General features: G+C 45.9%; 1 protein-coding gene across 7 annotated transcripts in view; it reads right to left on the reverse strand.

Moving 5' to 3' along the window:
* LOC102941049 (myosin phosphatase Rho interacting protein) overlaps positions 1 to 13,273 on the reverse strand; it is a 171,835-nt gene that overhangs the window by 43,750 nt on the left and 114,812 nt on the right. For 5 of the 7 annotated variants that reach the window (XM_037910287.2, XM_043523617.1, XM_037910292.2 and 2 more), the window contains exons 8-9: positions 5,855 to 5,996; positions 5,087 to 5,203 (exon numbers count right to left, since the gene is read on the reverse strand). In XM_037910287.2, the coding sequence (XP_037766215.1) occupies positions 5,087 to 5,203; positions 5,855 to 5,996 (259 nt within the window). Of the gene's footprint in view, positions 1 to 3,451; positions 3,503 to 5,086; positions 5,204 to 5,854; positions 5,997 to 13,273 lie in introns of all 7 variants that reach the window. The other 2 variants (XM_043523615.1, XM_043523616.1) reach the window with 1 other exon arrangement.

Raw genomic sequence — 13,273 nt, forward strand, 5'->3', positions numbered from 1 at the left:
TGCGGCAATGCCTGGGCAGGGAGGAGTCATCGAAACAGAGAGCAAAAAAAATAAGCCAAGGAAACTGGCCAGGAGAGGGTGGGAATCAGATGCGAGACAGATGGAAATTCATCAGCTCTCCAGGGGAAAGCAAGCGGATGGGAGGTCTCCAAATGGAGACTAGTTGTGCAAAGCTCAGCATCATCGCAGACATTGACCAGCTAGCGGGGTCCAATCAGGCTTCGGTTTCAGGTTTGGCAATCCAATCAGATAAAGTTTTTAAGGCGCGGCTTGACAAAGCCCTGGCTGGGATGATTTAGTTGGGGTTGGTCCTGCTTTGAGCAGGGGATTGGACTAGATGAACTCCTGAGGTCTCTGCCCACCCTAATCTTCTATAATTCTAAAGTTCCCCTAAGCAAGAAAACAGCCCCGTGGCTAGAAGAGCAGGAGCCAGGTGCCTCCTGCTCAAGGATTCTTTGGACTTTTGCCACTAAAGTGTAAAAAGAGGGTTGCGGAGGTATCTATGCTGGTCCTTGCGCTGGCTGGGTAGGCAGAGATTGCGGGCAAGGGTGAAGTTCAGCAAAGTGCAAGTTTCCCCGACAGCAGCCACATACAGCCAGAGGAAACCTGCTCAAGAAGTTCCACTTCCACCCCCTCCCAACACCCAAGATCCAGCTTTTGCTTCACGCTGGCCAGACCCCATACAATTAGTGTATGCTACTGGAGCAGGAAGATGACTGGGGGGGATGAGGGGAGAGAAGATGCCACCAACATGGAGTCCAGCCTATTTATCCAGAACATCCTGTTGGGTTTCTCCATTGTTTCACACCAAAGAGGTGCCAGCTGCGGTCCCCGATATGCCCCATGGGGGCAGGGAGAGGCAGAGTGTTGCCTTCCTGGTGCATACCAGGGTGCCATATTATTGCTCTACTCCAGGCGTTGCACACGAGCTTTTCATCCTTCGAGACTTGGGGAGCGACATCCATGGACTTCGCAGCTTTCGCTGGTGTGACGGGGAAGGAGATTTTTCTCCAAAGCAAGGCAGGTTCTAAGGGCCCTGCCTCCCTGCCCCATTAGCTCTTAGGTACCAAACCCTGGAGTCTGCTGGCACAATCAGAAAGCCCAGGCCTACCTTATCCTTGTGGCTCTTCATTAGTCCTCCATTCACAAAGCCTCCTTGCCCTCACTCCCTGCTTCTCTGCCTCTATTTATAAACTCTGCCTGGCATGGCTGGCAGCTGGCAATCACGTGGTACAGTGCGTATCAACATATGGCGGAGTTCCTATTTACGAGGCCATGAAATACCCTAGAGATTTGCATGAAGGGAGTACCAGCATCTCATAACCCTATATGGAACCCTGGTCAGATTTCCTTATAAGTGGATTTAACAGTAGGCTGCACCTAAAAGAACAGCCTTTAACTCTGAAGAGGGGACTTTTCCACACAGGGGTGAGCTGAAAGTTTCTTATTTCGCATCCTGTTTATTGCATATTAATGTAGGTGGTGGAAGTATTTTCCCTCCCTCGCTGATCAGCTCCTCCTTCAGCTTCAGCCTGCAGGCAAGATATAATCCTGTTTTTAGGACATCACAACCTGTTGTCATGAAAGTGACGGATGCCAAGCATTGCGGCTTTGAAACCTCACAGCAGGATCAAGTCAGAGATGCAGCTGGGAGCGGAGGAGGAGGAGGAGGAGAGAAGCCAGGTTTAAATGAACCAGCACAAATCTATTGGCAATGGCAAAGGAAGCCGTGAACACAGGGGAAAGGAAATCTAAACAGAAATCTGTTAAATCCAGTTTGTCCCTCAATGTCCTTAAGGGGAAGGATGCCCAGTTCAGCATCACAAAACCCAGGGGAATAATACCCGAACACTGCTGCAGAAACACTACAGAATCCAAGGAGGAGACAGGAAAGAGATTCACCAATGGCCAGGACCACCCTGCATTTGCAGTAGCATGACCAGGTGGGATACGCCCACTGGACCCTAACAGATAATCCCTGTTGAAAAGGCAGCCTTGAATGCTGCATGGATTGGGCACAGGTAAGAGACCGTGCTGAGTATCCAGAGCTTCCAGAAACCAAGCTCACTAAGCTATGCGAGCTGCAGCATCTTTATTTTATGATTGGTTAACCTAATGAAAGAGCCCGGATTCTCTTGTGAGAGAAGGCGATGTTCTGATCATACCACCCGTGGTTCTGGTGAGCCACAGCCCCTCTGCAGGCAAAGACTACAGAGAAGAGCTTCATGATCACCCATGGAGAGTTGAAGAGAGCTCTGTACTGCTACGAAGAAACTGTATTTTGGATCCACGTTCATTTGTTCCCAACCAAGCATTTTGCAAAGGAAAGCAGAACTAGTGAAGATGTTACAGGCTTTCAAGGGCAGAATACTTACTTGCTGAAAAAAATTGTAAAGGAAGGGCAGGGTCACCATTACAGAAAAATTCTGGGACGGGCAAAGTTCTGTCAGCCTCTAGAACGCTGTGTGTGATTATATTATATCCAGAAACATTGGATGGAGCATACAGAGCTATGAAAAGTCTGGGGTTGGGAGGGTGAGGGGTAGCAATTGCCGCCCCGCACCATGACAAATGACATCCCTGGGGAATAATCTTCTATTAAAGCAGAATTAGATCCCTGCTTAGCAAACCTTCAAAGTCCAATAGAGCTCTTAGTTTAAACATAGTGAAACTAAGGATTTAAAAGCCACAGTAGCAAGAAGATGCTGTTAAGTTGCCTCATCAGTAACAGAACCATATTTCAAGGCAGAAGGAGGGGTTTAATTGAAACATTGACCCAGAACGAGAGAAGACAACAGAGCTTTTTAACCGTCAGCTGGCAGTGAGCCTCCAGCCAAGTGAACAGACAAGCACTAGCTTGGCTCAAGCTAGCATGCTAAAAGTACCAGCATGGGTGTTGTGGCATGGGCAGAGCAGCTTAGGCTAGTCACCTGAGCTCAGACCCAGGCGGTTGGGTGGGCTGACCCTGGCAGCCAGCCTGAGCGGTCACCTATGTCATAATGCTGCTAAATTTTAGCATGCCAGCTTGAGCGGCGCTAATGTGCGTCTGTCGCCCCGGGCTAGGAGGGTCACTCCCAGCTGCAGGGTAGACATACCCTTAGGCAAATCTGTCACCGCACCTAGTGTTTGCTGTATGCCATGCACAGACGTGTGGTGAGGGGGATCAGTGCCTTTGTACAAGGAACTAGAGCCAGAGCTTGAGAAGAGCCAGATGCTGGAACTAACAACTTGGTGGAACTAGAAGGTCCATGATGACCAGGTCAAATAGAGGGATGCACACAGACTGGGGGACAAAGGGACAAACAAAATATGGACCTGAGAGGGACCCAAGGACTCGACCCCAGTGCTTCGTCCACACATGAATGATCCTCCACACACCAAAGAAATCCTGACAACAAAGGTGAAGTAGGTGAATGCAACCCTTAGCCTGTGTCTGAGAAGAAAGACTTGCCTGATAATAAATGTCCCAGTCCCATAGGACTAGCCAAGTCTTCAGGGGAAACTTGGAATCACAAAGTTATAAAACAGGGGGAGAAAAACAAGTGAGTGAATGAGGTTGGTAACAGAATTGTTCAGCTTCTGTTACTTTAACAGCAGGAATTGCAAAATAAAGGGATAAGGGGTGCAGGGAAATAGTGCATATCCTGCTAATTGGACTACGTAATTCCTTACCTTAACTAAATGGTTAACACAAAGTCACGCTTCTTGAATTGTGCAAATACTAAGTAACTTGGGAACAGTGCTAACGGTATAAAAATAAAGAGTTTCTGTAGATGTACAAATCCTACAATAAAAACTGATATATAAATGCAATGCTTTGTGTGTGAGCGCGTGCTGGGTGGGCGTGCATGTCTGTACACAAAGCTCGAACAAAAGCTGTTTGCAGATAAACATGTAGCACTTATTTAGAATGGCTCAGGGTCTTATGCACAGAGCTGCATGCACATTTATACCACCCACTAGCATACAACACTGAGTAGGTGGGAGGAGAGCACTGCTTGAAGTTGTCTCATTTTGTTCGGCTAGCCTTGTTTAAGTCTGGTTGGCATTTGAATCACACAGAAATACAAAGCCTTACCGAAATTTTGTGTTGCAAAAATAATTATTTCTAAAACTATGCTGTGCTCACATTGCTAAATAAAGACCTTTGTTGTCAAGGAATGCAGGCCTGTGAAGCTACTTTAAACATAAGGGGGTTGTGTTATTTCACAGCAAAGTAGAAGGAATAGAACTTCTGGGAAAGCTTTGTGTATTACTGCCCATCTTTAACATTGTTGATTGCAAGTGGAAGGAAGCTACGGATTTCAGTTTCCAGACTTTCCTCTCAAGCTTTCTTCCACTGATGTCTACTTTGCATAAATACACAAAGTAAAGATTTTAAGAATACTTCAGTGTTCATTTGTTAATTTTTCTTAATACACCAAGTCTGAGGTGTTGTTATCTGACTGCATGGGAGTGGTGAACTTGCAATTGATCTGATTCTGGAGCACTGAATGGGACCCAGGAAATTGTATTAACCTGCTGAAATGGTCTGAGTAAGCCACCTCAGATGGGAATGACAGTATGTGAAAACAAAAGAAAGGAGTGTTCCTTTCTGGTAATGGTTGGGCTGATTTGTCACCTTAAGCACATGGCACCTGTATGGCAAACCATAACATTCAGGTAACTGACTATTACACAGAAAAATTGTTTGCCAAATAGGGAAATAAGGAGCCAGTTCCCAGATCAGCTCTTGCATCTGCTCAATGCTCTTAGGAAAACGAACCCCTCCTCCAGGTCTCTGCCTCTCCACTGCCCTGGCAGGGAGATGGACTAGATAAATTACAGGATCTCTCTTTTCCAGGTCTAGCTTCTAACATACTCTGGGCCAAATTCAGACTGGGTTCAAGTAAATGGAATTGCAGCTGTTTACACCAGATCTGGACTTGGCCCCTAGTCCACCGTGGGGGTTGAGAGCAATGGCAGAGGAGCTCTCACAAGGCTAACAGCTGAAAGAGATGGAGCGTTTCCATTCAACCAAGAACGCCATGCCAATGCCTTCATTCCCACATGCCAGTATTGAATGAAAAAAACCTTTTGGTCTCACCGTCATGGAGGACTCAGTGGATCTTCTATCCAGTGATTTTGCTCTACGGTGTGGAGACAAAGGGGAAGCTGAGACTTCCAGGATGGATCCTACTGCTGCAGTTTCAGAGGTGAAGTCCTGAAAACAGAATTAGCCCAGATTACCGCAACATCAATACAAAACAGCAACTCCCACCTCTCACAGTGTCAAAGACCCAGTGGTGTACGTTTCTTAGACTCCACAATTAAAATTAATGAGCTCACACCATACTTTTCTTCGTGTGCTTTTAGAAGCATCTGGCTCTTCTGGACACAGAGTCCGAGGCATTAGACTGGCTCCAGTACGTCTAAACTCACTTTAGGCTACAAGATTTTCAAGATCACATACTTCTATTAGTTAATTTCTTTTTATTAATACTTCATGTCATCTGCTGTGTTTTTTCTATGCCAGATCTGATGCCTCCCTTTCCTATCCTGGAGGAAGAGAGAGAAAGGTGATTTGTCTTCTGCTCTGATCCCACCACCGAAGCAAGGAGACTGAGCAGTGAGTGGCAAATCAGCGCTGCTCACTCGTGCTCGAGGCCTGCCCACTGTGGTACATGCGCCCTCTGTCCCAAGACCTCTAGATTCTGTGCTCCATGCACAGAAATTGCCAGTTAGGACCTGAAGCCAAGGACAATCCTAGCTGTACTAGGAAGAGCACTAAATATAAGCTGCCAGCCAAAACCACATCCTCCAAGAACATAGGCAGGTGCCTTCATCCTACCTCAGAGAGAAACGAAAGGCTTACCCGTTTCCTGGGGAAAACCCTCTTCTCACTCCTGCCCTGACGTGTCTCGCTGGAAAGGGAGGGGCCTGCGGACGCATTGGTTTCCATATGCTCTGCATTCTCTATATCTAATGCCTCAAATTTTTCAATTACCTGGGACCGCCTGGAACAGAGAGAGAGAGGAAACCGGTGCCTGTTTAACGCAAAGCAGCGATTGTTTTGCGAGTTACTACAGAATCCCATAGAGCAAGAGGCTCTCCCAGGGTAGCGGCAACAAGGGTTACATCCTACAGAACTCTGAAAAACTGCTCCTCTCGAAGCCTGTGCATTCATGCCTTTTTGTTCAAGTTCCCCCGCATGCTGGAAAACATGGGGGATTCAAATCAAAGAACAGGTCTCAACTAGACAGGCAGGACTTTACCTGCAGGCTCTGAAGCCATAAGAAAAGATTACAGAATGCTTGACTTCCAGCCTCGGAGAACTAACTGCTTGTGTCAGATCAAACTGGGATGAACTCTTTGCTGGTCATGTACTACAGAAAAGGGGCTCTTCTGGTCTCTGATACACACTCAGCCAGAGGTAGCAGATTTCATATGGAAAATCTGACCTTTCACAGCTTCTGAGCTCCAAGTATGTTCCACCTCCACACAAAGTTATTTTTAATATTATTAGTAGGGTCTGTTTGCCCTTCTTCTCCACCCCCTAATATTTGCACATGATTTAATGCAACAGGGTCTCAATGATCTCCTCCCCAATTCACAATGGCTAGTGGGTTGCGCCACAGAGCTTTCCTGCCCTGGCACATTATTTTTAATCTTGAAAACATTTTCTAAACCAGCAATAACTATTTTTCCCAATGAGCCTTCCCCATTCGGCATCTTTGGTTCTGTGTTCATCTCTTCACTCTCCAACTCTGTAGCAAACCAACCCGTAGACCAGCGTTGCCCTGAGAACGTTTACAGATGTAGAGAGGAACATTCTCAGAGTACAAAGGAAAAAGGATATTTTCTAGTAGCCCCAATATAAACAGTAGGGCCCTGACCCTGCAAAGATTCACCCACATGCTTAATGCTATGCCCTGTGAGTAATCACATACACTTTTAGTAGGACTATTCACAATGCATAAATTAAGTGCATGTGTACATTTTTGTAGGGTTAGTGCATTGGTCATCAGACTGCTGCTCCTGTCCTTGTCTACAAACATCAAAAACTATTACTGCAATAACATGGCATAGTGGTCATTTCAAAAGGGTCCTCTTTGTCTAAACCACTCTGCATATCCTGTATGGAAGGAGGTTATTTGCTGCAACACTGACCAATCTCCAACTGCAGTACTAAGCAGCAGAGCCTCTCATACAAGACACTGGTCACCCCTTGCTCTAATAGCAGAGAGGGGACAACTCATATTTTATTTTTTTTTAATATATTATATATATATGAGGGGGATGGGCAAGGAACCAACCCAAAACATCTCCCTAAGCCCAAACCACAAGCCTTCTGAGGTTGGGAAAACTGCCCACTTTTGCAGCTGGGATCAGCAGCACGCTAGTATGTCATGCCCGACCCCATAATGGGAACTACTGGAATTCTCAAAGAGGCCTGGTAGTGAGAGATTTTTTAGAACAATTTTGTACAGCCAAGAGGTTCAGATAAGGATCAATCTCTGGGCCTTTATCTGAGACTAGGAACCTTTTTAGAGATTCACCCATCACTAGTACATGCAATAGAGGAGCCCAAGCTGCAAAATTTGGACCCTGATTTTGAACCTTGCTAAAATTCAATGCTTTGGAAAGATGAGGCCTCATCACAATATCTGGATCCAAATTGGGCTTAAATTCTTAATCATAAGGTTTAGAAGAAGTGTTTGAATCTGAGTTTAGCTCATGTTCATCTCCAACATATATATTAAAAAAAACAAAAACAAAAAAACCAAAAACGCATCATCAAACAGCAGCCAATTCAGGAGAAATAAGTTGTTTAGTTACCAAAAATTATTTTCCATTCTTCTCTTAAAAGGGAAATTGTGAGGTCAGTTAGGGTTTTACAAATTTTTACCAAATTTCATAAAGTAAAATATGGCTTAAACATAAACTTTCTCTTGCGGTGTTTGCAATCCCAACAATGCAGCACAGAACTAGACCATAAGAACCAGACAGCAAAATCAACTAGAAACAAGAGTTTACTAGGTCTGCATTCACTGGAAAAGATAAAGAAAGTGCAAAACGTAGACAACATCAGTAAGGACAGTCTTTTAAATCAATCAAATTTTAGAAATAGCTCACTCCATTTGAACCATCTAAGGCCCCAATCCTGAAAGCTGCAGGCTAGAACCCTGCGCCCTTGTAGAGACCAATTAAAGCCCCACACAGGTGCAGAGGTACACTCATACAATGCAGCCTGCAGGATTGGGGCCTAATCTTTAGTAAAACAGGTAAGGGGAATTTCTTTGCATACTTGATTTTTAACCCAACAGTGCCCCTTTCACCAGCCCAGCCTTCTCTCTCGGACTCAGTTTAGCATGGAATAAGAGACCCATAAATTAACACTGTCTCTTCCCTTTCAGGTGAAGTTCTGAAGAAAATTAAAAACAAAACCAAAAAACCAAAAGCAAGTTGATTTCTCATGAAAGGGGCTGCACCATCGAGTTGTCTACGGCTTGAGATTGAGATGAGATGGTAGCGAAGCAGGCGGAATAAAGGACACGTCACACAGCAACACAGGAGGAGGAGGTGGAGAGCAACAAGACCTGGAAGAAAACAAGGCTGGAAAATGAATGAACAGAAAAGGAAATATATATCTATATCTCTCTATATAAATAAATCAAAGCAAAATCATCCCAAGAATTCATTACCAAAGGTGAGGGGAAGGAGAATCATAGCAACCAAATCAAAGCACCCAGTGTTATCATCATTAGATTGCTCCCTCCATTGGTTAAATATTTCAAGACAGGTATTGCAGTGGCTGACAAAGACACGCTGAGTGTGTGAGAGAGCTGAGATTAATCCATTCTCTGTTCTTCCCATGCGGATTACAGCTACACATGGGCACCTGAGAGAGAACCTGCCCCTACGAACATCGGCTCCAAACTTCAAAGAAGATATGAAGTATTTAAAGAGATGTGGTGTCATTCAGTACTCTCTCAACTCTTAAGCTAGTCCTAGGGAGCTCATCTTCCATGCAAGCTATTAATCTGCTCCAGGCCACTGAACGCAAGCCACAGAATTGAGTTAAAGTAAAGGGGGAGCTACAAAGACTGACAACAAAATCTATAATTAAAATGATTTTCTTTGATGGGGAAGAGTTTTGTTGTATTCATTTATTATTTAGCTGCATGAGAGATTGTAAGAGTGTTTCAGAGAGACAGGAAAGGGAATTACCCCAAGGGATGCACAACATTAGAGGACTGTTACAAGGAAAAAAATAAATAAAATGAAAGGAAGGAGTGAGTAACCTCTGTTTACAAAGCAAAGGTGTAATGCATTGGGGTTGCAGGGGGACGACACTCACTTCTAAGACTCAAAGACACAGAGAAGGTGTCTGAGAGAAATCCATCAGTACAATTTGTCTGCAATTTCAGGGCAGCTCTGTGATTTATTGAAAATAGGGAGAAATATTTCAGCAAACATGTAACTGATTCCATAGCAGGTCCCAATTTCTGTAATCAGAGGAGGGTAGAATTTAGGACACGGGTCATGTCTACACTACAAACTTAAGCCGACCTATATTAGGTCAACTTACAGCCACCACAGTAACTACTGTGGTAGTTCATGTCCACACAACTGCTGGTGGTGCGCTTCCTCACCAGGAGTGCTTCCACTGACTTACGAGGGGCAGCGTGGGGGGCCGAGAGCCCGAGCTCTCAGCTCCATGTGCAGCTCCCCGCCAGGAGCTAGGCTGACCCCCCTGGGCTCTTGGCTCCCTGCTCTGCGCTTGAAGCCGGAGAGCTGCTGGGTTCCCAGCAGGGAGCCATGAGCCTCGGTGCAGCCAGGGAGCCCGGTCGGCAGCCCGGCTGGGAGTGGGGAGCCCCCCACCCATCCCCAGGTGACAGCCTGAGCTGTGAGCCGGGCTTTCTTGTCAATTTCACACTCCAGCAGGAAGCCATGAAATTGAAAAGAACGACAGCCAACAGACGATGTAAGTAACCCACTGTGTCTACAGGGACACTGCGTCACCCTAACTACACTGACATAAGCCCTACGCCTCTTGTGAAGGTTGGAGTTATGATATCAGTGTAGGAGAGCACTTATGTTGGTGGGAGCGAGGCTGTAGTGTGGACACTGACATAATTAGGTCAACGTAAGTGCCTTACGTCAGCCTAACTCTGTACTGTAGACCAGGCCTCAGTAAGAAGAATCTCCTTTAAAACCCTGCAGGTTATAAGCAAGCATGGGCAAACACCAATCAATCAGAGGGCCTCAAAGCTCTGCAGAGATTAGCACTGAGTAGCAGTGGAATATGCTATCATTACTAACATGACACACACTATACAGAGAGTGAATGCCACATGAAACTCCCAGCTACAGACAAGCAGTGCCCACATCACGGTTTCAGAGGATACTGTGGTAACCCCAGGAGCAGAGCTTGTGTGGTTAGTCATCACATCTGAATTCCAGTTACCTTTAAGCCTTCTCTCACTAGATGGCAGTAAGATTTTTGCTATATCAAGAATTGCCCATCATAAAGCCTGTATTTGTAGACAAACCCCTACACGAGCACCTCATCCAGGGCATAAATTAAGATATTACCACCTGGAGCTGGTCATGTTCCCTCTCTAGGCTCCTTGGTTGGTGTCAGTAAGGGCAGAGGCTGAAATAAATAAGGAAGCTCAGGAGGCAGTGTGAGTAAGGGTCATTTCCTTTCTCCAGCTGGTTAAACAGTTTCCAAAGAGCTTGTAAAACAGATTGTATTTGAGGGAGTAGGGGGTGATGGACTGCATGTGTCACTTGTGGGGAAACGCCTTAGGAACCGTCACACAAAAGTTGTTCAAGGAGCTGTCAGGTGGTGGAACAGCAAGGCCTGAAGAATCCGTGGCAGCTGGGAATAAGGAACAGGCATCATTAGGTGGAATGCCAAGGCGAGCGGCGGCCGAGGAGGGTGTCGGGCGGAGCGCCCCGGGGTTCCGCGGCGGCCGAGGAGGGTGTCGGGCGGAGCGCCCCGGGGCCTGAGGGTTCCCTGGTAGCTAAGAGAACTCAGGTCAGGGAGGGGAGACACTGGACGAGGAAAGGAGTTATGAAATCTTATGGGGAGCCCAGTCTCCCTCTTCTAAGCTGAATGGAGCCTCACGGCACCTGGCAGAGGGGACTGGGTGAGGCTGCCCTGCTTGCACATATCTACCATCTGACCCAGCAGAGATCTGGGTTTGAGGGTGAAGGATTCATTGTGAGAGGTCGGTAACACACAAATACTTGCATATAACACAACATTTCAGTGTATGCTGACCCCTGGCTTATTCCCTACCATTGTCTTGAAACCCTTTTTGTTCTCAGTCAGTCCTGTATCTGGTTTCCAGAGAGATACCCATATTCCTGTGCCTGGTTAGGGAGGACACTTTGGCTATATTTATTGCTCAGCTAGCCTTTTCGGCGTCTGTGGGCCCAGCTAGCCTTTCCAGCATCTGTGGGCACAGCATCTCTGCAAGGGCTCCTATTCCAACAACACCGAATAAAAGCGCTACCAAATCCACCCAGAACTCAGCTAAAGGAATGTAGAACAACAAAAGCCACAACCCACACTACGCACTTGACTCAGACCCAGGCTGTTGCTTGCATCAGGGACAAATGACTGTTGTATTCATATCATTTCCATTTTACTATGACTCCAGCGCTAAAGAAACAAGCTTGTGGGCCTTGAATTCACTTCCTCTTCTCTCTTTGTTCACTGGTAATGCAAGCTGGACTGGGCAGAGATGTAGACACAGCATTAAACACCAAATTTATCACTGCAGACCAGCAAGGGGAGCTCAAACACAGACTATGTGTGAGACACACCAAAATAGTGTTGTTGAAAGTTTCTCAGAAAAGGTGGGTTCACTTTAGATGTTTATAAAGAAGAGATTTAGAATATGGCAGACCCTCCCCACAGAAAATTGTAAAGGGGTCAGAGCAGGGGTACTGGAACAATTTGTATAGTTGGGGTGCTGAGAGCCATTGAATCAAACTGTAAAACTTGTATACGATGGAAACTACTTCCAGCCAAGGGGTGCAGCAGCCCCCCCAGAACTCCTAGTTCCAGCACCTATGAATCAGAGGTTAAAATTTAGGTCTGAACAATAGGATTCTTTTAAAACACAGTCCTGAACATTCACTATGATTATATTACTTATATAGGATCTCTTAAAATTTAAAAAAAAAAAAATGGAGTAAGTGTCTTTAAAACAGGACTACTAAGAGAAAAGGCTGCCCTAACTAGGGCTACTGGAAATCAGTGTATAGTGCTCTGCTGTCTGGAGGTTCGGTCCTCTTGCAATAATTTAGGCCATGTCTACACTACCATTTATGTCGGCAACACTTATGTGGTTGAGGGGTTTGACATACTGACATAGCTACCGTCGCTCCTTGGAGGTGGTTTAATTATGTTGATGGGGCCGTTGGCTTAGAGTGGCTACACGAGAGATCTTAAAGCAGTGCAGCTGCATCGGTACAGCTGTCCTGCTGTAAGGTCTCTAGTGTAGATATAGCCTTGGAGTGGATTGGTGGAAGTAGGGGAGGAAAAGCTGAAAATACTGACAGACCATTAGCAAATTTATTTGGTTTCACTGCTTGACAAAGAGATGCAGTTCACTGGGGTCTGCATGAGGGTTGAATAATTCTAGGTAAATTCCCAGCATAAAATGAGATGGAGTACCTGTTAGAAAGTTACTGGACAGGATCATTCAGAATGCTCTGAAGCACTAAAGAAAAACTGGCACCTGCAGCCTGAGAAGTGAAGTTTCACAAGTGCTCAATCTCAAAGGGCACAGATTCAATGCAGAGAAAATCATGTAAACTAAGTAAATCAAATTAAAAAGCAGCCAAGCCAAGCGGAGAGTCGGGAAATGTTAATTTTTGAGTCCATTGTTAAACCAGCTCTCTCCACCAAGTCCACCTGAACATTTGAAACACTGAAGTTCCCTGGCTCAAGGAAAATGTGACCTCTCCCGCCCACATCACCCAGATCACCTCCAGCTGAGACGAAGGTCATTTATAACTGGCTGCACTCTCTTGATCAAAGCCCTGGATTACACTTGTATTCCTCCCAAGTACCACTTCTCCGCATGACCCTCTTGGAACCCCTTTCTTCTCTCCTGTCAGTGTCCATGCACTTCCCAAACACTACCTTTCTGGCCAAGGAGGACTGAAGGAGGCCCTGTTCCCAGCCCCACACATGGCCAGAAAGGGCTGTGCTGTTGAGAAAGGAATAACTCCCCTTCTGTCCCCCAAAAGCAGGAGAGATCATCACTAA

The sequence above is a fragment of the Chelonia mydas genome, chromosome 10 (assembly GCF_015237465.2).
Source record: "Chelonia mydas isolate rCheMyd1 chromosome 10, rCheMyd1.pri.v2, whole genome shotgun sequence".
NCBI lineage: Eukaryota > Metazoa > Chordata > Testudines > Cheloniidae > Chelonia > Chelonia mydas.